Source organism: Emys orbicularis, chromosome 6 (genome assembly GCF_028017835.1).
Source record: "Emys orbicularis isolate rEmyOrb1 chromosome 6, rEmyOrb1.hap1, whole genome shotgun sequence".
Taxonomy (NCBI): Eukaryota; Metazoa; Chordata; order Testudines; family Emydidae; genus Emys; species Emys orbicularis.
In genome coordinates, this window is record NC_088688.1 from 100,066,171 (window position 1) to 100,092,188 (window position 26,018).

General features: G+C 41.9%; 1 protein-coding gene across 1 annotated transcript in view; it reads left to right on the forward strand.

Moving 5' to 3' along the window:
- Positions 1–26,018, forward strand: part of VPS13A (vacuolar protein sorting 13 homolog A) — a 286,528-nt gene that overhangs the window by 119,067 nt on the left and 141,443 nt on the right. Inside the window, exons 24-37 of the mRNA XM_065406641.1 lie at positions 10,406–10,490; positions 12,110–12,282; positions 13,880–14,036; positions 14,923–15,002; positions 15,191–15,250; positions 15,348–15,501; positions 16,810–16,926; positions 17,013–17,116; positions 17,614–17,781; positions 18,489–18,793; positions 19,560–19,707; positions 20,761–20,911; positions 21,840–21,964; positions 25,628–25,797. Coding sequence (XP_065262713.1) covers positions 10,406–10,490; positions 12,110–12,282; positions 13,880–14,036; positions 14,923–15,002; positions 15,191–15,250; positions 15,348–15,501; positions 16,810–16,926; positions 17,013–17,116; positions 17,614–17,781; positions 18,489–18,793; positions 19,560–19,707; positions 20,761–20,911; positions 21,840–21,964; positions 25,628–25,797 — 1,997 coding nt within the window. The remainder of the gene's footprint in view (positions 1–10,405; positions 10,491–12,109; positions 12,283–13,879; positions 14,037–14,922; positions 15,003–15,190; positions 15,251–15,347; positions 15,502–16,809; positions 16,927–17,012; positions 17,117–17,613; positions 17,782–18,488; positions 18,794–19,559; positions 19,708–20,760; positions 20,912–21,839; positions 21,965–25,627; positions 25,798–26,018) is intronic.

Sequence of the window (26,018 nt, forward strand, 5' to 3'; positions counted from 1 at the left end):
ACACCATTGCGAATGCTCTATTTAAACAAGTGGAGTAACCAGATGGGACTAGTTTTGCCAGGAAGCAATAAGTCTTAGGAATTTTTGCATTCAGAACTCAGTGACACACAAAGTTTCACACCTTCTGGTGATGCAGAATTGCATCGCAGATCACCTCAACAGATCCTTCAGAATGAAGCATGAATGGTCTCTCAAAACTGAAGTGGTCAGGTCGATATTCCAGACTTGGTGAACACCTGTAGTAGATCTGTTTGCCCCAATACAGAACAGGAAATGCTACCAGGTCTGTTCCAGAGTGAGTCACAGTCCAGTTTCAATAACGGATATGTTCTTCTTCCAGTGGAAGGGCAGCCTGTTTTGTTTTCCCTCCCATACCTTTAATTCCCCGGTAGTTCTCAAATTCACAGCACCACACCAAATTGATCTTAAATAGTGCTTGCTTGGCCAAAGCAGCTCTGGTTCTCAGACCCTCAAATGCTTTCTGTCCTACCCAGATCAGAGACATCATCTCAGAATCAGAGACATTTTCTACATCCAAATCCTCACAACCCTCTCTTTATTGCATGAGCCTGAGTAGTTAACCCAAGGGGAAACAGATTGCTCTTTCACTGTTCGGAACATTTTACTGAACAGGAGAAAGCCATTCACCAGATATATTTATCTTATGAAATGAAAGCTTTTTTTCTGTCTGGTCCAGGCAGTGAAGCTTCCCTTCATCCTAGATAGGCTAAGGTGCATGACATTCTGGAATACTTGCTCTACCTAAAGGAGTTGGGTTTTTCAGTTAGTTCTTTAAGAGTTCACTTGGTTGCAATCTCAGCTTTCCACCCCCTGATGGAAAGTTGGCCTGTATGTTCTAACCCAGTGACGGTCAGATTTCTAAAGGGTATAAATAGACTGTGCCCTCCAGTTAGGGACCCAGCACCACTCTGGGTCTCAAAGCTGATATTGTCAGCTCTGATGGGTCACCTTTGAGCATCTGGCTTCATGGTGATTTTTACATCTCTCAGCTAAAGTGATTTTCCTCCTGGTCATCACAATGGCCCCATTGAGAAGTGAAGACTCCTATTTCCCCACAGTCTTCTGCTCCTTTGTCCTCTCTTAGTGTTCAAATGGTAAAATTCCCTCTAGCTCCCAGTTGCTGCTTGGCTCTGCTACTCCCCAGAATGTTTTCGTGTGTGTCTGTGTGTGTCTGTCAAATGAACTTCTCTGAGAACTACAGTCCATCGCAGATCTTATACTTTCCACTCCAAGTGCAAGACACATTTCTTTGAGTTCGCCGTCTCTAATATAAACACACAGCTCTGTGTGCGCGTGTTGACAGATGTCTAGATGTGTTGCTTAATATGCTACTGGAAAATGCTCAGACTTCATGGTGATGACTATGGTATAAAAACCTATGTAGACTAGAATAGAAATGTACATCCCCAATCAAAAGCTCCACCAGCATCTGCTGCCTCCTACATTTTCCAGTACTGTGAAGAAGTCTGAGGAGGACCATCTGTTCCTTGTAGTCTCTGAAGCTTACGGGGAGTGATCAAAGGGAGATGAGGAAGCTTTCTAGTATGTGCTTTCTTCCACTCCCTCCTCCCCCTTGCTTGTGGGGGAGCCTCCAGCCCCTGCCCTGCCTTCTGGTTTCCTCCAGCCCTGTGAAGATAGAGCTTCCAGGTCCAGCTGTCCTCTTCCTACCTCCGTCCAGGTCCATCTTTTCCATCCTCCCTGTCTCTTGAATCTGTGAAATAGAGCTTCCAGCCCTTTTTGCATACCTCCCATTGTCATCTTATAGCACTTGGGGGAGCTTCTATTAGCTGCTCCTTCCACCTGATTTGTGAGGCCTTGCTTTGCCCCATTTCTCTCTTCTTAAATTGTAATACCCTAAGGCAGAGTGTCCCAAACATTTTTTTGCTGAGTCCCTCTTTGGAGACTGATGTCCCATGAGCATGCGCCCCCCGCAACCCCCATACTAAGAAACCAGTATTTTTGCATAGAACAAGAGGATTTTATTTTCTTGGCTAACAAAACATATTGCTTAGACAGGAAGCAACATAAATAGCACAGCACCACAGTCCTTCTACTGGGTAAACGTCAACACAAAACAGTGGTTTTCAACGGTGGTCCTCAGACTATGTTTAAGATTTCCAAAGGGGTCTGTACCTCCATTTGAAATTTTTTAGGGGTCCACAGATGAAAAAGATTGAAAACTTCTGACATAAAAGAACACTTGACTTGCATTTGTCTCAGTGAGTAGGAGAAATGTGTTTGCTGGCACAATTTATGAAATCTCTGATTTTGAAGAGTTTCAGTTGCAAACCAGTCTTTACATTCAACTGGCGCCTCTCTCTCTCTCTCTCTCTCTCTCTCTATGTGTATATATATATATATATATATATATAGAAAAGCTCACTTCAGATAGATATCTTGAGGCAAAATGAATAAGTATTTTGAGTTGGGGGCAGTTTGGGGAATTCTTTTTAAACTGAGAGGAAGAACTAATCAAGAGGTGTGCTTTAAATTCTCTCTCAAAACAGAGTTATCAGCGAAGTCAATCAAATTCTCTTTTAGACTCATGCCAGTATTGACCTTTGGTATGAAATCCTCTGAAAACAGCTTTCAAACCCAGGTGAAATCCTGCAATTCATTTCTGTCTCTTTTGGGAAAATGTTTGCTGAACTGTGTGCAAAGCTGAGACAAATATTCAAAGATGAATTACATACTTAACTTCTAGAACATTTCACAGTCCATAACGACAGTAGACAATATTGGGAACATAGTTACATTGTCTTGCAGCATATAAATACTCCCTCCATAGCAAAAGATTTTGGCAAACCTCTGTACATTTTTGTGGGTAAAGAAACTGTTCAGTTCTTATCTTTCAATGAAAGGTTAAGTTCATTGAGCTTGTCAAATGTCAGCCACATAGCCCAATAAAACCTGGAATTGCTGATCATGGAAGTAATGGTGAAATGGTGTTTCAGAGTTGCTCAAAAACATATGACACTCCTTCCTGAGTTTCCAGATTCTTGCCAGAAATTTATTATGTGACAACGATCTAACTTCTGTATGAAGCACAAGTTTCTGGCGCAACAATCCTATTTCTTCACATAGCACTGAGGAGAGGCATAAGTTTGGTGGTCAAGCTTTTATGAAGTTCACAACTTTGACAGCAGCGATCAGTACATCTGAGATTTGCTTTTGGGATTGCATTCAAGGCTAGTGCCTCTCTGAGCAACTGTATGGTGCAACAGCTTTCATCTGAGCAACAAGTTCACTATTGCATCAGTCATGACTTTTGCCCCATCCATACAAATCTTGACACAATGATTCTACTAAGGGTATGTCTACACTACGAGAGTAGTTCGATTTTACTTAAATCGAATATGTGGAATCGATATTGCAAAGTCGAATGTGTGTGTCCACACTAAAGACAGTAATTCGACTTTGTGAGTCCACACTAACGGGGCAAGCGTCGACATTGGAAGCGGTGCACTGTGGGCAGCTATCCCACAGTTCCCGCAGTCCCCGCTGCCCATTGGAATTCTGGGTTGAGCTCTCAATGCCTTCTGGGGAAAAAAATGTGTCGGGTGGTTTTGGGTAACTGTCGTCATCCAACCGTCACTCCCGCCCTCCCTCCCTGAAAGCGCCGGCGGGAAATCAGTTCGCGCACTTTTCTGGTCAGTGACAGCGCAGACGCCACAGCACTGCGAGCATGGAGCCCGCTGCGACCATCGCTGCAGTTGTGGCCGTTGTCAACGCCTCGCAGCTTATCATCCACCTTTCCCAGAGGCAGATGCAGATAAATCAGGCGAGGAGGCTACGGCACCGCGGTGAGGGCCTGAAGTCTGAGAGTAGCACAGACCTGTCAGAAAGCATGGGACCCAGCGCCGAGGACATCACGGTGGCAATGGGTCATGTGGATGTTGTGGAACGGCGATTCTGGGCCCGGGAAACAAGCACGGACTGGTGGGACCGCATAGTGCTGCAGGTCTGGGATGAATCCCAGTGGCTGCGAAACTTTCGCATGCGGAAGGGGACTTTCCTTGAACTTTGTGAGTTGCTGTCCCCTGCCCTGAAGCGCAATGACACCCGGATGTGAGCAGCCCTGACTGTCCAGAAGCGAGTGGCCATAGCCCTCTGGAAGCTTGCAACGCCAGACAGCTACCGGTCAGTCGCGAACCACTTTGGCGTGGGCAAATCTACCGTGGGGGTTGTGTGATGCAAGTACCCAACGCAGTCGTTGAGCTACTGCTCTCAAAGGTAGTGACCCTGGGAAACGCGCAGGCCATCATAGATGGCTTCGCCGCGATGGGATTCCCAAACTGCGGTGGGGCTATAGATGAAACTCACATCCCTATCCTGGGATCGGACCACCAGGCCAGCCAGTACATCAACTGAAAGGGCTACTTTTCAATGGTGCTGCAAGCACTGGTGGACCATAGGGGACGTTTTACAAACATGAACGTCGGATGGCCGGGCAAGGTTCATGACGCTCGTGTTTTCAGGAACTCAGGTCTGTTTAGACGGCTGCAGGAAGGTATTTACTTCCCGGACCACAAAATAACTCTTGGGGATGTGGAGATGCCTACAGTCATCCTCTGGGACCCAGCCTACCCGCTAATGCCCTGGCTCATGAAGCCCTATACTGGCGCCCTGGACACTGAAAAAGAACTCTTCAACTACCGGCTGAGCAAGTGCAGAATGGTGGTGGAGTGTGCTTTTGGCCGTCTCAAGGGGAGATGGAGAAGCTTACTGACTCGCTGTGATCTCAGCGAAACCAATATCCCCATTGTTATTGCAGCTTGCTGTGTGCTCCACAATCTCTGTGAGAGCAAGGGGGAGACCTTTATGGCGGGGTGGGAGGTTGAGGCAAGTAGCCTGGCTTCTGATTACGCCCAGCCAGACAGCCGGGCGATTAGAAGAGCCCAGCGGGACGCGCTGTGCATCCGGGAGGATTTGAAAGCTAGGTTCCTGAGTGAGCAGGGTAACCAGTGACTTTTCAGTTTGTGTACAGAGAAGCTGAACCTGCCCCCGTTTCTTTACCCACTAAATGTTCAGTATCCTCTCCAGTTACATACCCCGTTCCCCCCCTTCCAACACACGTTTAAAAATAAAATCACTTGAATTTTGTTAATGAACACCGTTTTCTTTATTACTGTTTTCGTGGGAAAGTGTTGAACCTGGGACGCAGACTGTGGTGGGGAGCGGGTGTAGTGTAGTGATGCAAATGACGCTTCCAAACTCCAGGAATGACAGGCTCCGCAGTGGTGGACTGGTGGTTTCAACGGACCCTGCCACCCCTCCTGTTCGGGACTCTGTGTGTGGGGGGGCTATGTGACTTTGTGGCAGGGGGAGGACGGTTACAGATCCCCTGCTGCGTGGCTCTGTGATCCAGGATAAGGACCGCTGCATAAGATCTGTAACTGCCCTCCCCCGCCACAAAGTCACAGAGCACCCTCCACAGAACACTAAAACCACCTCCCAGACTGACCAGGGTAACTAGTGACTGCAATGTGTGTGTGCCCTGCTGCTGAACCTGCCCCCGCCTCTGTACCCTGGTAAAGGTGACTGTCCTGTCCAATTACCAACCCCCTTCCCCCCCTTCAGACAGACTCTCCTCTAAAGAACATGATGGAAACAGTAATTAACAGAAACGTATTTTTTATTAGCAACTACACATGAAACTGGGGGGTGAAACTTGGCTTGGGTGAGGCGGGAAGGAAAGGACTTGTCAAATTTTGGGGAATGAGAGCCTTCTAGTAGTAGAGCAGTCTGCAGGGGTGGAGTGAGAGTTTTCACGGACTCTGCCGCCCCTCCTCCTTTGGACTTTGGGTGAGGGGGGTATGGGACTTGGTGGCGGGGGAGGGCGGTTACAGATAGACTGCAGCGGGGCTCTGTCCTCCTGCCTCCGGTCCTGCAGAACATCCACAAGGCGCCGGAGCGTGTCCGTTTGCTCCCTCATTAGTCCAAGCAGCGTTTGAGTCGCCTGCTGGTCTTCCTGCTGCCACCTCTCCTCCCGTTCCATGTGTGAACGGTGCGTTTGGGACAAGTTCTCCCTCCACTGGGTTTGCTGTGCTGCCTGGGCTCGGGAGCAGCCCATAAGTTCCGAGAACATGTCCTCCCGTGTCCTCTTCTTCCTACGCCTAATCTGCGCTAGCCTCTGGGAGTGTGATGCCAGGCTACGTTGGGAGACAGTCGCAGCTGTGGGAATGGGAAAAAGGGAGTGAATTCCTCAGAAAGATAAATTTAGTTGTGAACAAAGAACATAGTCTTTCTCTGTGAACAAGACCATGCACAGCACCTATCACATGCACACTCAGGACAAGGTCGAATTTTCGGCCTTCGCATTCAGTGCCTGGGGTCTTGCAGTGCAGATCAGAGAAGCGGGGCAGGACACCAGAATTTGTGTAGCAGGCAGACATGGTAAGCCGTAGACTTGTGGCTGCTTACAACTTCAATAGTTGCACTGGCCTCCTTTCACATTGAAAGCAATGCCAGTCCCTGCTGCCAGCAATCCGGCAAGCATGAACTCTGCCCCTGTCCCACCCCCTCGCGGCTGTCCCAGGGAAAGATCCCTGTATGCTGCCCCTCTCCCGCCTCCACCGCGTGGCTGTAAACCGCCGGTTACAGTTCTGTAAAGGAACGTGCAAGCAGTCCCAATACTAACATTCCCCTACCTAATTCAAAGCAGGTCACCATGAGCGACATCACCCTGATGAGGATCTCCGACACGGAAAAAGAAAGAATGCTTCGGGAAAGCCTGCAAAGACCAGGGCCGTATTCCGCCATGCTCTGCAGGGCAATGATCCCGGAGTACTTGCTTGTCTCCTGGCGCGGAAATGTCTGCTATTACGGAGGACCCAATAAGGCCGCTCTCCCCAGGAACCTGATGCAAAGGCTTTCCAATTACCTCCAGGAGAGCTTCGTGGAGATGTCCATTGAGGATTTCAGCTCTATCCTCGGACATATAGACCGCATTTTACTGTAGCTGCACTGGCAGGGACTAAACAGTAGAGCGGCTTGGGCAGAACAATCATGCTAAACCGGACATTGTTAGATTTGTTTTCAATAGTTGCACTGCCCAGGACTGAAACGTTAAGCGCCTAGGGCAAACTAATCATGAGAAACCCATTGCTGTTATTGTTAATATTCCTGGTCTGTTAAAAATAAATGTTTAGATGTTTAAAACACTTACTGGCTGATCCTTCCCCTGATTCTGTGTCCGGTTTAACGGCTGGGGACGGTTGGTAGGGGATCTCTGTAAGGGTGATGAAGAGATCCTGGCTGTCGGGGAAATCAGCGTTGTAAGCGCTGTCGACTGCCTCGTCCTCCTCATCTCCTTCCTCATCTTCCCCGTCCGCTAACATGTCCGAGGAACCGGCCGTTGACAATATCCCATCCTCAGAGTCCACGGTCAGTGGTGGGGTAGTGGTGGCGGCCGCACCTAGGATGGAATGCAGTGCCTCGTAGAAACGGGATGTCTGGGGCTGGGATCCGGAGCGTCCGTTTGCCTCTTTGGTCTTCTGGTAGCCTTGTCTCAGCTCCTTGATTTTCACGCGGCACTGCGTTGCATCCCGGCTGTATCCTGTCTCTGCCATGGCTTTAGAGATCTTCTCGTAGATTTTTGCATTCCGTCTTTTGGAGCCCAGCTCGGAAAGCACGGACTCATCGCCCCACACAGCGATCAGATCCAAGACTTCCCATGCTGGGGCCCTCTTTCTATTTTGAGATTGCACGGCCATGTCTGCTGGAGAGCTCTGCATCGTTGCCAGTGCTGCTGAGCTCGCCACGATGTCCAAACAGGAAATGAGATTCAAACTGCCCAGACAGGAAAAGGAATTCAAATTTTCCCGGGGCTTTTCCTGTGTGGCTGGTCAGAGCATCCGAGCTCGGACTGCTGTCCAGAGCGTCAACAGAGTGGTGCACTGTGGGATAGCTCCCGGAGCTATTAGCGTCAATTTCCATCCACACCTAGCCTAATTCGACATGGCCATGTCGAATTTAGCGCTACTCCCCTCGTTGGGGAGGAGTACAGAAGTCGAATTTAAGAGACCTCTATGTCGAACTAAATAGCTTCGTGGTGTGGACGGGTGCAGAGTTAATTCGATGTAACGGTGCTAAATTCGACATAAACTCCTAGTGTAGACCAGGCCTAAATGTTTTTATCCGTCATGTACTGGTCTAAAATTTTGAACAACTCCTCGCCGTAGTTCTTGTTGGGACAGAATGGCAAAATAGTCTTTTTTGATCTGAGATGAGTAGATGTCTCTTATGAAAACCATCATTTGTGCTGCATTGGCAAAGTCAGTGCTCTCGTCAACTTGTAGTGTGAAAAAAGGGCTTTGACGATCTGCTCCTTGACATCTCCTGCCATCTCAGCAATTCTGCAGCTAACTTTGTTTTCAGATACTAGCGTGAGACTGTTGGTCAGCAATCTTCTTCCCCCATATTATCGATGCCATTTCAATTGCTGCTGGCAGCACATGACTCTGACCAATCAAATGACACTTTCCACTTCTTGCTGTTTGACATGAGAGCATCAGATGCTTAAAGTGCTTTGGCAGGGGTAGCACAGTGTTCTTTGATTTATCTGTCCTTTCAGTTGAAAGAGCTTTTGTTTAAAAATTATATATATATAAAATCTTGTGGTTTTATCTTTGAGGGCATGATGTTTGGTCTCCAAATGGCACTTTAGTTTCTTGGTTTCATGCTAATCTGAGGAAGAACTTCAGCACAAACAACACATTGCCGTTGAGGACTATGTGAACCCCAAGTCCAAGCAGGAAGGATATTTCCTATTTTTCTTTTTCCTGGCTCTATTTATTCCTTCTCCAGGATCAGCATGGTCAAATTTTCACTTCATAAAACATTCCATTCACTCACAAGTATCGAACACCAAAACAATTGATGTCCACTGAGTAGAAAGAACATCTGAGTGAAACCTCACACTCACATCAGCTATAGCATGTGGGAGTTGGAAGGTGCTGACTTGGCATGAGCACATTGGTCAGTGAAGTTTTGGTACTATGCTCTGGTAATCTCGTGATTTGAGGGACAAAACCCATGTGTAATGGCAGCAACAGGATCTTTCTGAAGGAGAATTTTTATTTTATCAACAGTATTTTGAAGAAACAAGAAAAAATTCTTAGTATGGCCCTTATTTTCTCTTATTATTTTAATTTAATTTAAAAATCTGGAAAAATTGGTAAAAACCAAAAATGAAATGCAGCTGGTGGCAGTGCTTAAAGGCATCTGGGGATGGGGTGGGCTCCCTTATTACTTTTAGGGGCTACTTCACTTCTCCTTATGTGGCTAACAGCAGGGCCAAGACATGCAGAGAAAGAAGAATCTAAGGGGTAGTGATAGGTATAAGGGGTGCTGTGGTGGGTACAAAAGAGGAAATTATGGTGAGGAGGCGAGGTGGAAGGCGAGGGGTAATGGGTAGGGGAGATGGGGGAGTTAGGGGTAGGGCAGGAGAGACAGTTAGGTGGAGGGGAGGCCGGGGCAAAAGACGGGGAGTTACACAGTAGGAGCAGGCAAGAAGCGTTAGGGGTAGGGAAGGAGGCAGGAGCTGGGTTCGAGGGTGAGGTGCCCAGTACCCAGGGAGATTGGGGGTGCTCACCGTGTGGAACTTAAAGAAGCCTTCAGCTCCCTGCAGCACTTGGTTTTTCTTGGCTGCTGGGACCCAGGTCCTGCCCATCTCGCTCCCCACAGTGCTGTGCTGAAAGGCTGGGGTCAGGAGGAGAGCATAAGGCTGTACCCCATGAGTACTGGCCCCCTGCTAGACAGCGCCCCCTATTGACCCTGGCCCTTCAGCGTGGCCCCATCTACTTCTCCTACTTCACTTACTTCTCCAGGCTCTTTCTGGCAGGGGAAGAGTACAGCACTCTGTGCTCTTGGGCTGCGCTGAAGGGCTGGAATCAGGAGGGGGCCCTGTCCGGTAGGGGGCTCAGTACTCCTTGTGTTCAGCCTTCCACTCCCCACTTGCAGAGTCTCTGCCGACCTCCCCACCAGAGAAGGGTAACTGCCAGTTGGTGGCTGCTGCAGCTGTAGCGGTGAGGGAGTGAGACAGGCAGGGAGCCTGGTCCTGGCAGCCAGGACTGCCCACACAGAGTCCCATCCACTTCCCTTGCTGGACAGAGCCCCGTGCTGAGCCCCGTCCTTCGTGACCCGCCAGGTCTTTATGCCTCTCCAAGGAGGGCGTGTCCACATTTTGAAAACTTCTGATTGAAGATGTTATTTTTAACAGGTAATTAAAAATCATGATACAAAAATGTTTTCTTTCTCGTTAATATAAAGTCTTAAAATATAAACTAATTAGTTGTCTGAAATAGCTGTAGTCAGTCAAAATGGAAAGAATTGAATTAAAATATTTTTAAATTAGTTTTTTTCATGTTGTCTTCTGTTTCAGATTGCAGTAACTCCTCTGCTTGCAACACCACAAATTTCACAAAATGTACTTCCTCTTTTGGAACTTCATTCATTAACTGAGTCAGGTAAAGATAAGCTATTTTAGAACACATTTTCTTAAATAGGTACTATAATATGTCAATAAAAATTATTAAATTAAGTGCAGTATTAAGAATACAAAGATGGTGAAAAGTAAACATAAAAAACTACAATATTCTAATGTGGCATTGTGGAGCAAAGTTAGTATTTTGGGGCTCAGACTCTTAAGTTTATGTTGAGCATAAAGATATGATCAAGCTTCTGAGTATGTATCATTTTCTTCCCCAATTGGAAGATTTGGGTGATGTGGAGAGAACTGTTGTGTTGTTTAATGTTTCTCACATACTAAAAATCATAACTATTTCATTGTTTGTTTACTAACAAACAGGAATGGTGATACTTTTTTTGCTGCCTGTTTCCTTTTTTATGCTTTGAATATGCTGGTGGTAGTATGTTCAAGTGTGAGAGGGTTTCATTTACCTTTTACTTTCTTTTAAAATCTTTGTGCAAAATTTGTTTTAATGGTCAGAAATTTTTCATGAGACTGCATAAATTAATAATAAGTTCAAAATTTACAGTATGTTTATAAGTAGCCACTTGGAAGCTTGTGTGCAGCAGAGTTTTGGCTTTTTGAAAAGAGCACTCTCACAAAGGAGCACATTTGCGGCAGGGCAAGAAGGGGATGTTCATGCAAAAAAAAAAAAATCCAGTATTTTATATGTTTTTACTGTTGCTGAAAATACGCTTGCTTAAGGCTTCCCCATTCTAGCTCATGATTTTTTTCTGAATGATACTGCAATGAAATAATAAGGATCAAATAGAAGATGTGCTATGAGAGACAAATCACTTTTGAATACATATGTTTATAATACGGTTATAAAATCCCATAGATTTATCGATTACATTTAAAAAGTTTAGTTACGTAGGTTAATGTTATTTCTAGTATTAAAGACCTCCTTAAACATAAAAGATCAATATAAAAATAACATCTGACCATTTTTGCTTACTTTTACATGTAATATATATGATTATTTAAAAAAAATTAGAGAAAAATATAATTCTCTTTTTTTTTTAATTTACACTGAGAGCTCTCAATGCAGAGTGTAGTTCACTTCCCCAATTGTTTGAGAGTTATTCACATAGCAACAATGGAGAGTAAAACATTTTTTAAAAATTACAAAAGATGAGAGAGAGACAGACAGACAGACCAAGGGCAGATGTATCTGTAACCACTTTTAACTAATTTTTTTAAAAAAAAGACTAGATTTCAAATAGATACATTTCTGATTTTACTTGTATTACATTGTATGTGGAGCTGTTTGATTATTTATTATTTTAATAGTTGCTTGTGCATTATTTTAATTTCATTCCTGCGTTTTGCTCCATATGGTGCATATAGACCTTCTGTCACATACATATCTTCTCTATATATCACACATTCACTCTTGCCAAGAAATGGCATCTCCAAAATACACTCAAAGAGCCCTTTAAAAGCTTTAACCTTACCATTGATTGTATCTAATTATTTACTAGATAATCTTACCATACTTATGTGTAATTATTTATAGATGATATTTCAAATAAATTCTGTACTATATTGCAAAATAAGTGTTGGTATGAAATTTAAATATTCACGAAGTGATCATTAATAGAACTTTAAACTTAGAATCGGAAGAAGAATTTTATGATGCCCCCACCAGTCCTGTGGAGGAGATGCCATTTTTTGAAGCATCTTCTGGCTCTCTGACCAGAGTTAACAGTGTCAGAAGAAAAAGGTTACAGAAGCAAGAATCTTTGAAGAATATGACAGAATTCCAGCTAAGTTTTGAAATATCTGAGGTAACGTAACTTTTTTCTTTCTCCTAAATATATTCTAGTCTGCCTGTAGCATCTCCACAACCTGGTTCATGTATGTTGCTTACTTGAATCCACCTATGTTCAAATCCTCATTAATGCCATTGTTGCCTCTTGCTTTGATGGCTGCAGCTCTTCTGTGGCCTCCAAGTCCCAACTCTCCAAAGTCTAACATGTGCAGGATGCAGCTCCCTGCCTTCTTGTCTGCATCAAGAAGTACATCCCTTTACTCTATTCTCAAACACCTCCACTATCTTTCCATTCATTTCATTTTTGAGTTTACTTTTACCCTATCCTTTCTTTAAAAACAAAACTATGTTCTTGTTCTCTTTTACCTCCCAGCTTGGTCTCCCCCTCTCCAAAACTTTGCATGGTCAGTGGGAGAGCCGTCTCTGTATTCCTTCCATCTGGAACAGCCTTTCTGCCCATCTTATAACAATTATAATGCTCCATCTTATAACAATTACCTTAAAATGTAGCATTATTCATTTTGCTAGCTATCTTTGGTTTCTCTTGGCCTCTGTTATTTGGTCTCGTGACTAAATATTTGGCATATTCACTGCAGGTTGGTTTTTTTTCATTATTTTTCCCTATAATTTATACCATATGCTATGCACTGTCTTTTTAATTCTGTAAAGCTACCTCAGGTTAGTGCTTGTATGAAAGACATTATACGAAATAAGGTTTTAATGAGTTGTCTTGTGCTCTCATGCAGAACACTTGGCTCATAAAAATCCTGAAAATAATTATTTTTGTTTGGATTATGGTAATACCTTCAATATGGTAGGTCCTCTCTAGACGTAAGATGCAGCCCCTCGCCCACAAAGTTGACAGACTGAGAATAAGTGTAATTCTGAAAGTCTTATCCATACATAAAATCTAATACTTTCTATATTTGAAATTAGCTTATAACGGGGGTCTTAAACTATTTCATAATGTAGATTACGTTGATAGAGGAGTTCCTTTCCCATTCATTGGCTTCAGTACTTGAGGGGAACTCCTGTTTCCTCTACTTCATATGTAGGACCAGGCTCTAGTAGAGAGAGATAGATTTGGTCTCCTTGTTTCGATTGTTCTCTTTGAAGTGAAGAACCTGAAGACCTGTAGGAAGCAGCTGGAAACAAGGAATGCCTGTGCCATGAGACCACCCTGGTTCTCCATTGAACGCGGCTGTGTGACTAGTTCAGGACTGCGGTCTTAAATGATGTTTGGACAGAGGGACAGATCCTCAGCCAATGTAAATCAGCATAGCTCATTTGAAATCAATAGAGCTATACTAGATTACATAAGCTGAGAATCTGGCTCTGAATGAGATTAACTTTCTTGAACTGTTTGCGGAGCTGCTTTTAAGAATGAAGTTTTATTTCGTACACATTCTTGTTTTGCTGTTTTGTTTTATAGAAATAGCAACATCTAATGTTAGTTTTAATACTGAAAGGATATTCTTCAGAGTTTTTTCAAGGAACATTTTCTGTCTAAAATTATATTTGAATTGGATATTCATTGAATACGAACTCTGATGAAACTATACTTTGTGTGTCACCATTTCACATTATGCCTTATTATGTTGTTTTTTCCCCAGGTCTTAATTCAGTTGTGTCGTCTTGCTGATGGTACTGAAAAGCCTGTGCTGCAGCTAGAAGTTGTAGGATTAGGCACTGAACTTAAATTCAGAACATTTGATATGGCTGCAAATGCTTTTCTTAGAGAAGTCTGTTTACTGTGTCCAGAGTATATGGGTAAGAATGTACATGATGCTCTAAAACTGATTAGCAAACCTACAATAGTACGGTGAAGAGTTCATTCCAGGAAGTCTTTTGGGCTTCCTTATGTCAGCTAAAGTTCCAGGATCCATTCCTTAAAAATTAATAACTTATTTAAATGAGAGTGGGAGAGAGAAACCAATTATTCATGGACAGTATTTCTTTTATTTTACCCCTTTTGATACCAGGAAAAGTGCATCATCCATAAAATCCCCTGTTCTTGGGCCACATGGGACATATCATCACTTCCATGAACCTGTTTTTTCTTTTTTCTTTTTTATTATTACAATCATCCTGTCCCACAAGACACATGATTGTAACCACCATGGGAATCACCTGTGTATCTCCAACTATTGGATTTTATTTCATCGATAAGACTGTACCAGCATGCATTCTGGTTGCCTTGTTGTGTGTGTGTGTGTGTGTGTGTGTGTGTGTGTAATATTTTAGGTTTTCATTTAAAAAAAATATTTTTGCCCTAATGATTGCAAAGGAAATCTCACAAATCATGAACTAGTGTTCTTGAAATTGCCTCCTGAATAAAATCCAGCTCAGAGCTGTATACTGCTTTGGTTCATTGCAGTGAGGAGCTAACTATGCTTTGCAATGATCACAATCCAAATGTCAACATTAACTGTTTTGCTGCTGATCATTTTAGCAGAAACATTCAGTTATTCTGGGGTTGTGGGTGAGTCTCTGCTGATCCTACGCTACAGTGACAGTGATAGTCTGCTTTATAATCCCATATTCATTTGCATAACTGATTATTAAACACTTGTATATTAAGTTTTAATTATTTGCATTTTCTTGAAAAAGATAAGTGTAAACCAAGCTATTTTAACATTAATTTTTTTTTAAAAAGATGATAAAGACAAACCTGTTTACATCATTACAACATTGGATAATACAGAGGATGATCTTCTTACACTGGAATATGTAAAGGTAAGAAAACAATAAAGCTACATTTAGAAATGTGATTTCCTTAATCTTTCTGGTGACTTTCTTTAAAATTCAGTTTGTGTATATGGTATCTAAAAAGTCAAATGCATGGAGCTGTAGTAGGTTTTGCAGTAAACTTTCTGTATGAAGTTTGCAGATTTTTATTTTAATTATTTTTTCTGGGGTAATAGGCTGATATTAATGGACCAGAGTTGAAAACTGCTTACAAGAATGTTCTGCAGCTGTTAAAGGTACGACTATCATTTGTTTTGAAGTTTATGTATTGTTCTTATTTTGGAAAAAGCTTTTTGGAAAATATGTTCCTGCTAAAAATGCCCTTTTTTCTAGGTGAATTTCTCCTCTCTAGATGTTCATTTGCATAATGAAGCACTTCTGAATGCCATGAATTACCTAAATAATCTTCTACCAAAACAAGAGACTAAAATAACAGAAGAGGTAGTCCAGGAAAAAGAAGAGAAAAAGGATGTTCTTAAGAAATTAAGTAAGTTGTTTTTTGTCTTGGTTCCCCCAGCTTCCTTTTGCTTTGCCCTTCATCCCCAAGCCCCTACCACATGTGACAGTATCCTTCGTTTCATAAGTGGGGAGAAGTTATTGATGACAGAGAAAATGTTAACTGTTGGACGATGGAGAAGTAGAGAGCCCTTCAGGCTGTTATATGACTGAAAATGAAGGAAAGGAAGAATAACCATTGAAATCAAACTTTTTTCACTCCACTGGTCACTAGCACTTATGAAAAAGAGCATGAGAAGAGCAGAAATGGATTGTGTTCAGGCAGAATGCTGTGTAAGAATGTTAACTGTTAGTTTTATGCATCTTTGTGGATCCAGGCACTCAATACAAGGGATATACTAGGGGCCTCAACCAGTTCTTTCTTACTGTGTCAGTGGTTAGTACAGACACCCTCATTCAACCTTCTCGGAGTTGTTGGGCATAGGCTGATTAATGTCAGTTTGGTCCAATATGTAAATTGGAACCTGTCTGGCTGTTGGTTGTTCTGCACCTGTTTTACAGTTTAATTAGATCCCTGTTCCGGTTTGATTTATGCCCACCTGTTCAAACCTGGAACTGTGTATCGGATCCCTAATGCTGGATGTTGTGTGCAGATTTTAAATGCTGACCATGGACTAGTATGCCGTTCCACATGCACTTAATGTATTGTGGTGTGATTTGAGGCTTCCCTATATACACTGCAGATTCCTGGGTGCCATTTTTGCCCTTGGGCCCATTGGTAGTTGGTATAATGCTCTAAGTTATGCCGGGGCATTGGCCAGGTACAGAGTAGGCTAGGGATAAGAGGAGCACAAAGGCCACTTTTCACACCCATTTTCCTCACCTCTTGGAATTGCATTTGGTTTTCCTTTTGGAGCTGCACTTTGATCCTTTTCTAGTACAGAGGGAACAATGTGTGTTTATTTAATTTTTAAAAAATAAACAAAGATACAAACTGAGCCTACAACTAAACTTGAATGGGTAATATGTGTCTATCATCACTATGATCTAAGTATTAGCATAATACAAACAATAATATTAGTAACAGAGGGTCCTGTGGCACCTTTAAGACTAACCGAAGTATTGGGAGCATAAGCTTTCGTGGGTAAGAACCTCACTTCTTCAGATGCCTGAAGAATCTGAAGAAGTGAGGTTCTTACCCACGAAAGCTTATGCTCCCAATACTTCGGTTAGTCTTAAAGGTGCCACAGGACCCTCTGTTGCTTTTTACAGATTCAGACTAACACGGCTACCCCTCTGATACTTAATAATATTAGTGTTGGTTTCAATTCTCTCACAGCATCAAAAAAATCCAAGTATGAGGATGTCATAGACCTTCATGTCTGTGCAGATTTATCCTGTCTGCGGGTTTTTATTAGAGAACAAAAACGCAGAATATCTGAAATTCACGTAGAAGGTAAGAGTGAAAGTTTGAACATGTAGTTACAAAATACTAACAGATATCAGTAAATTTTTTTACGTGGCATTTTGGGTTTTTTTTAGGTCTTGATTGCCAAGTGATCATGAGGAAAGCAGCAACTGAAGTGTTTGCAAAATTAAAGAACATAATTATTATGGATTCTGATGAGATGGCATGGTATAAAAAGGTATGAATTCTCATATATGCCATTGATTTCTGCTGCCTGGTGGACAGACACTAATTCTGGCTTAATTATTGGAGTCTACCATCTAGCAGTATTTTCTCTCTTGCTCTGTGTGGGTGCTGGAATCATTGTTCCCACTAAGAGGTATGTATCTGATTGTCCAAGAACCTAAATGTCAGTCCCCCTACAACTCTGTGATTGCTGTATTAAAAAAAACAACAGCTTTCTGTGACTCATACACTAAGCTGGCCTTTATGGCTTCTTACTATATTGATTTCAGTGAGCTGATTTACACCTGCTGAGATTATAGTCCAATATTTAAAATTCTCCCACGGATTTTCAAACTCAGTATTTGTAAAATACTTTAAGATCCATAGATAAAAGGCAGCCTGGAAGTATGAAGTATTACTTATTTTTGTAATAGGCTGTAGTAAAATTATTTTAATAGTGAACTTTTTCTGGGTTAGGTTTGAATTAATTACCCTTTTCTCTGTTTTAAGGCTCTTTATATCACAGGAAAAGAAGTCTTCAGTTTTAAAATGATGTCATACGTGGATGCTACAGATGGTGCTGCCTATACAAATATGAATATTGTAGACAGCCGGGTTTATTTAACCGTTGGTTGCATTCAAGTAGTTTTTGTCAACAAGTTTGTTTCAACTATTTTGGTAAGTCAGATCTTTGTCTTGCCTCCCACTCTACCCCAGCTTCTTTTAGACATGTAGGTAGCTGTGTCCAACTGGAAGTGGAAGAGGCTCTTTCAATTTCCAAATAATAACCAGAAGCTTGTATAAAAATAAGGGAGCTCATATATATATAAATTGAAAGAGTTTTCTTCCAAAATTACAAAATCCCAACTCCTCCACATTCGCATGCTGGAACTAAAAAGCTAAAACTGCAATGCTTCTATAAATCTGCAATTATTATTATTCATCATTACTCTCACGCTTCTTTTTATGGTACATGACCAGATTTTAAACTCACATACACAGTTTGCTGTCACATGACATTGGAGTATAAAACCATCAGAATGAATGCCTCTTTCATACAATTTGCCAAAGCCAAGGAGTATGTACAAACTTGGAATAGGTTACATGTAATTCCTCAGAATCATGATGGAAGGTCTTTAGTGTTGGGACTACATCTTTAATATACAGTATAGAAATAATTGTACACATATATTTCATTTCTAGTGAAATTATTCTATAAAAGAATCTCTATAGGGAAATTAGGTGAGTGTGTAATATTGCCAGCACTTAAGACACATAATATAGCATTTGGGATGGAATTGTAAAGGGTAATTAATTATTAATAAATGTAATATTCTCATGATTAATAGCATCAGATGTAATGACAGTTTCTAATTATTTTCTAGGCTTTTATAAATAACTTCCAAGCTGCTAAGGAAGCTATTACCGAGGCAACTGTTCAAGCAGCAGAGAAAGCAGCTACAGGTGTAAAAGAACTGGCACAACGGAGTTCCCGAATGGCACTGGATATTAATATTAAAGCACCTGTAATCATAGTGCCACAGTCAGCAGACTCTACTAATGTCCTTGTTGCTGATTTTGGTCTAATTACTGTAAAGAATCAGTTCTCTGTTAAAACAAAGGCACAATGTAGCCTTCCACCTGTTATTGACTCTATGACCGTGAAGCTGAGTGAACTAAAACTATACAGGTAACCTAATATGTATGTATGTTTTTTTTTAAAGTCAATTTAATTCTTCTGAAATACCTCATATTGACAATTCTGCAAAGCGAAGTGCTTTTATCTAAAGAACAGGTTTATGCTTATCACTTACATAGCATCATTAATGTACATGACACTCTACAAATAAATCACAAACAGAAATGTTTGTGAGAAAATAATTAAGGTTGTTGTTTAAGGAAAATATCCACCTACACCAGCAGTTCTCAGCAGAGAGCAGAAAGCTCTGCGGGCTGCACCATCGCCCAGCGTGGCAGGGTTGGAGTCTGGTCGGGTCTGCTGGCCTGCCCCGCAGGGTTGGAGATCCGGGGCAGCCACCCGGTGGGGGTCCGGGACGTGTCAGGTCGCCCCCGCATGGCAAGGGTTCAAGGCGGGCAGCCCGACGGCCCCACGCAGCAGGGGTTGAGGTCTGGGCTGCCGCTACCCTGCCACTCAGCTCCTGCAGCCCAGGTAACACGTTGTGGGCCGCATATGCAACCCACAATGATAAATAAGTTGAGAACCACTGACCTACATAAACCCTTCAATAGAAGGAAATATCCAATTAGGGTATCCTTTTTGAGCATACCTTAATCCTCACACAGAATTCACTGCTTACAGGGACAGGTTCTATTCCTCTCCATATAGAAACTATTCAAAAGGGTATGGCAAATGTAAAAATGTTTCATAGTTGTGTTCTTCAAATTATTAAGTGAAGGATATTGAGTTATGAACATAATTTTATTTCTATCCACAGAACACATTTTGAGAGAGGTTCATTACAAAGTGAAATACAGCTGTTGCAGCCACTAAATTTGGAAGTTATTGTTGAACGAAATTTAGCTGCTGCCTGGTATAGCGAAGTGCCTGATATTAAAATACTTGGACGACTTAAGCCTATGAATGTAAGTGTCCAGTACTGGAAATGACTGAAAAATATTTGTGGGAAACTAATGAATTTTACTGCCCACAAAAGCAAAACTTGTTGACTTGGTTATAATTTGATTCAGAGAGGTATAGGAGGAGTGGATTTTCACTGATGGGGCTGAAAAAGGAGGGGACCAGGGTGATAAGTGAGAGCTTACAATGACTTTTTCAAGCACTGGACTAGGAGAATGTGAAATGCAGGCAGACATTATTTCTCCTTTATTATTATAATAATGTAGCTCACTCCTGACCTGCAATATCCTTGATTTACCTGTGTATTGGGTATTTTGTACACCCTTTCAGGTATGGTTTGAAACAAGTTCATGTATTCTTTTTCAGAACCTATTCATATGGGTTTGAACCTATGTTAATTAAAAATCGGGATTGAACAAATGTGTGTTTTCCACAGTGTACTCTCATGTACACTCTTATATGGGAAAGGTTTGTTTTCTACATTTGTACAAATATGTTGGTTTGCCAGGCTTAGAAACGAGACTAATGACTTCATGTTGGAAAGTATTATGTGACTAGCCCCATGTGACAACTTCCAACAAATATGATTCACGCTCTAAATGCATCTGCTAACAGATGTATACCCACATATAGCAAAATAGTTCATACCCAGCTACCTAGCTTTTAATTAAAAGTTTGCATAGCTGAACTAAATAATATGTGAACCATTGCGGGTGTGCATATACAGGCTGAATTCTAGCCAAAGCTAATTTTAAGTACATAGAAGGCTTTATACAAATGTTTTTCATGGTTCTAGTCTTCTGAGCAAAGACAAATGTGCTAATAGCAGCATAAAGAGTCGTTACCAACTAATAAATAAATCTCCTACTTTGTTAGTAAATACTTCTTTTGAGAACAAATTTTGGAGAGGAGAATGTTTGAGAAATGGACTGCAAGGGAGTAAGAAATTTTGCCTTTTAGTTGCCATATGTTTTTTTAAAAGTGAGTGATATTGATATATTCAGAGTAAAATAAGGTTTGTTCTTCAAAGTTAGCCTTTTTTAAAAATTATTTTTAAGCTCATCCTCAGTCAGGAAGACTTAACCACTATATTGAGGACATTGAATGAAAATTTAGGGGACAGTTCTGGTGCTCCACCTCCTTTACCAGAACCGAAAGATACAAGTAGCAACTGCAGCGATGCCCTCAGTACTTCCCAGCAATCTGCAGGTATGTTATTTAAACTTAAGCAACAATCCAGAAGCATTATATGGTATTATCAGGTTAACTCTTCCAGTGGATTTACAAGGATGTCTCCTTTAGCTGTGTTTAAATTGTATGTTTATATACCAGGTCCTTGTTTAAAGTTTTTTATCTGGATATATTAAGAATGAATTAAAATGGATGTAGGGTTAGAAAAAAGACAAATAACCTTCTGGGTAGATCTTGTTACATTAGAGTGTTTTACTATAAAAGTTATATAGTGTCCAGTTGTATTGACAATTTAAGAATCTGCATAAGACATTCAATAATTTGTCAGTTAGGGTCGGTACTGTTTATGGAGAGTACTTTGCTTTTTGGTATCAGTTATTTCCCTCTATTTATGATCTTTTCTTTCTATTACTATGTTAAAACTGTTTATCCCTCAGAATCACAGTATAGCAGGATCACTGAAAATCTTTATTTTTACCACCAGAGCTGCTGTAGGGCTCATTGTGCAATACAGTGTATGGACACGTAATAATAGTCATTCTCTGGAAAAACATACAGTCTAAATAAGTAGGACAGACAAAAGCACAAAGTAAAAAAGATAGGCCCTGTTAATTACCCTCATCCAGCACCCCCTTCCTCCCCGCTCATATATGAGATTGTATAAACCTCCCGATGCATGGCATGTAATCCTAAATAGTGTTAACAGGAATTAAGCATGTGTGTTTTTCCTTGTTGTGGAATTCTGATAGTTAGAATGATGTTTTAATGTAATTTTTAATTTAAAATAAGACTTTGTCATACAGAAGAATGGATTTAGTAAAGTCAGATTATCTTTGGGGTGAAGTGAGGAGGATGTAGTCATATGAAGACTACTATGCAGTAAGGAATGTGTAATTTTCTGTTTTGCTGTCAGTTTTAGTGCTAACGTGTCTTTCATTTTTAAAAGGAATAACTATGGTAACAACTGCTGTGGTGGAATTGCGTTCACCTGTTAAAGTTAAAACAACTCTAAAACTGGACTTTCTATTCGACTCTCTCACTTTGGTATTGTATAGTCCAAATTCTAAACAGGTAAACAAAACTTCATGTTATCAAAGAAAACAAATCTGTAATCTTACTGAAAATGCTGGCAACTCTGAACAGGAAAATGTTGTAAATTAGAGGATATTACACAGGAATAGATCAAGGGCAGTAGTTACGAACTGTAGTCACAGATTTATTATACATGCCATGAGATTATCTTTAACCAGCTACATCACTTCACGATACTACAGAAAACTGAATAGGGAAACTCAATATCTCTGAAGCTTATAGTGTGATTTGACTCTCATTTTCCAGGAAATTTAACCTTGGATAAAACAAAGTATGAAACTACAGATGGTTTTGCTTTGTTTTTGATGAAATTGTGGCGGTGGTTTGAAAATTGGGGTTGTAATATTGAAGCTAGCTTCAATCTTAATGTGGTCTCAAAATCATCCTACTTGTCATCTAATCTCCACTTAGAAGGTTTAATTGGGCATGTTTTCCTGGGAGTTTCTGCTTACATTTTGTCATGAGTTTAACTCTTGATAAGTTAACCAGTCCTGTCCCTATCCTTTTAGAACAGAGGTTCTCAAACTGTGGTCCGTGGACCACCGTGGTCCGCGAGCTCCATTCAGGTGGTCCGCAGATAGCTCCCTCTAAGGTGTGTGCCTGAGCGGCTGCACACGAGAGAATGAAGGGCCACCCACCTAATTAGTGGAGCCGTGCTGACTTGGCTCCACTAATTAGATGCCTGGACCCTGGAGAATACTCACATGTAAGGTGAAGTGATCGCCTTGGAGGGATTAGGTGGTAGGTGGGAGGGGGCAGTGGGGTGAGAAGAGGGTGGGGGGAATTTGGGACATGCAGGGCTGCAGTGGCCAGAGAAAGAGGCAACTTTCCCCAGCTCCACGGCTGCTGCTGCCAGGGAGAGACCCCCCTCCTTCCCAGCCCCAGCTCAGGGACTGTCGCGGCGGGAGAGAGAGGGAGAGACCCCCTCCTTCCCATCTCGGGGGCTGCCGCAGCAGGGGAGAGAGGGCACATCCATCGCATTAGAAAGGTAAGACTACTGATACTAAAATATGAGTTGTGTGCTTTTATTTGTAGAACAAAAAAATGTTTATTATTAAGGTTTTTTTTTTTATATAGCGCTTTTATTTAGAGCGCTTTACAATAGTTATCTAATGGTACAAACAACATTTGGAAAGATCATTAAGTGGTCCACCGAGACCCGCAGCAATTTTCAAGTGGTCCGCGAAGGTCTGCAAAAAAAAAAAAAAAGTTTGAGAACCACTGTTTTAGAACATAATCATGTACCTTAACCAACAGCAGAGAAATGTGCACGTTAGTCTCTGTCATTAGACAATAGAGGCTCTGGTTTTACCAGGTTTCATACTTTCTCTTCAGAAACTTGTGTTAGCAATTTTGATAACTGTTGCAGACTATCCTTCTAAAACTACCTGGTTGCTACTGGGAACAGTACTAAACAGTAGCATAGGAGAATCATAGAATCATAGAAGATTAGGATTGGAAGAGACCTCGGGAGGTCATCTAGTCCAACCCCCTGCTTCAAAGCAGGACCAACACCAACTAAATCATCCCAGCCAGGGCTTTGTCAAGCCGGGCCTTAAAAACCTCTAAGGATGGAGATTCCACCACCTCCCTAGGTAACCCATTCCAGTGCTTCACCACCCTCCTAGTGAAATAGTTTTTCCTAATATCCAACCTAGACCTCCCCCACTGCAACTTGAGACCATTGCTCCTTGTTCTGTCATCTGCCACCACTGAGAACATTCTTTTTGGAATACCCCTTCAGGTAGTTGAAGGCTGCTATCAAATCCCCCCTCACTCTTCTCTTCTGCAGACTAAACAAGCCCAGTTCCTTCAGCCTCTCCTCGTAAGTCATATGCCCCAGCCCCCTAGTCATTTTCGTTGCCCTCCACTGGCCTCTCTCCAATTTGTCCACATCCTATCTGTAGTGGGGGGCCCAAAACTGGACGTAGTACTCCAGATGTGGCCTCACCAGTGCCGAATAGAGGGGAATAATCACTTCCCTCAATCTGCTGGCAATGCTCCAACTAAAGCAGCCCAATATGCCGTTATCCTTCTTGGCAACAAGGGCACACTGCTGACTCTCATCCATCTTCTCATCCACTGTAATCCCCGGGTCCTTTTCTGCAGAACTGCTGCTTAGGCAGTCGGTCCCCAACCTGTAGCGGTGCATGGGATTCTTCTGTCCTAAGTGCAGGACTCTGCACTTGTCCTTGTTGAACCTCATCAGATTTCTTTTGGCCCAATCCTCCAATTTGTCTAGGTCACTCTGGACCCTATCCCTACCCTCTAGTGTATCTACCTCTACTCCCAGCTTAGTGTCATCTGCAAACATGCTGAGGGTGCAATCCATCCCATCATTCAGATAATTAATAAAGATGTTGAACAAAACCCACCCCAGGACCAACCCTTTGATACCGGCTGCCAACTAGACATCGAGCCGTTGATCACTACCCATTGAGCCCGACAATCTAGCCAGCTTTCTATCCACCTTATAGTCCAATCCATACTTTTTTTAACTTTCTGGTAAGAATACTGTGGGATACTGTATCAAAAGCTTTGCTAAAGTCAATATATATCACGTCCACCACTTACCCCATATCCACAGAGCCAGTTGTCTCCTCATAGAAGGCAATCAGGGTGGTCAGGCATGACTTGTCCCAGTGGGATGAGAGCTGGAAAACCTGGTTCCTACATCTTTCTCTATGCAGTCCATGGTGTTGTTTTGGAAAGGCAAAGTGGCTGGATCGTGCTGCACTCCAGCTGTGTCCAATGTGTGGTCTATAGAAAACTGTTTCCAGCTGGTGCAAATTAGAGCAGCCCCCAACCCTCAGCTGCTCTATTCTGAGTTTAGCCAGAGGATCAAGGAGCTTTAACTAGTTGTTGATTCTCAGACCACAGCTACACTGCGGGATAACTATAGCACCGTAGCTATAAGAGCATAACCCCAGGGGGTAGACATGGTCTGCGCAATAGAAGTGATTTTTCCTTTGCTGTAGGAACACCACCTTCCTGAGTTGCTATAGCTATGTAGATGCAAGCATTCTTCCATTGACTTAGCTATGTCTACATTGGGAGTTGGGTCAGCATAGCTATGGTCAGGGATGTGAATTTTTCACAGCCCTGAGTGCCACAGCTATGTCGACCTAAATTGTAAATGTAGGCCAGGCCTCAGCTTCTCCTCTTCTTCCTATCCTCTTGGTGGCTGTGTGGAAATGGAAAGGTAAAAGTTTTATTTAAAAAAAATGCACTCTAGTCAAAATTAATAAAATGAGTTGAAATTTGTTTCAAGTTTTAAAATGAATAAGAAACTTTCAATAAATGATGACTTGAAACCTAGTCAAAGTGATGCTTTAAAAAAATCTGCTTTCCTGTGTAAATTGGCATGCCCATTAGTGGCACCTGCTTATTGTAATGCACTGAAGGTAATACTTAGCCTTTGTGGAGTTATCTCTGTATATCTAATTGATTTAATGGTGGTACAGTGTTTTGATTTAACTATACAATAATTTCCTTTTTTAATCTTACATTTAATATGATTACAATTAAAACCTTTGCTAGTCAGATTGAGTCAAACCATGCTTCAAGTATAGTAGTGAACAAATCTAGAAAAATGCTTTCTCTCTTTTATTTTGTATAAGTTATGTTTCCTTTTTAAAACAGGTTTCTGCTTTGGATCAAAGAGATGATCGTTTGAAACTTGCAGAGTTTAAATTGGTCTTGATATCAGCTGCTGCCAAAATGTTATCAGATGGTTCAATGAATGCTTCAGTCAAGTTAGCAAACTGCACATTAGATGATAAACGACTGACAGTCCAGAAGACAACTCCAAGGTGTTAATTTTGCATAAAAGATTAAATTGTTGTTCATCAGTGGTTGTTGGCTAGTCCTAGGGCTGCTAACACTACCTACAAGTTGCTATTTGAGTTTGTTAAATTACCTGTCTTATAAATACAGTTTGGAAAGTAAATAAAATTTGTGTGTATGCACAGATTGGGTCATATATTCTGCATGCTACTTGCTCTTTCTTACAGATATTACCTGGGGCCTATCA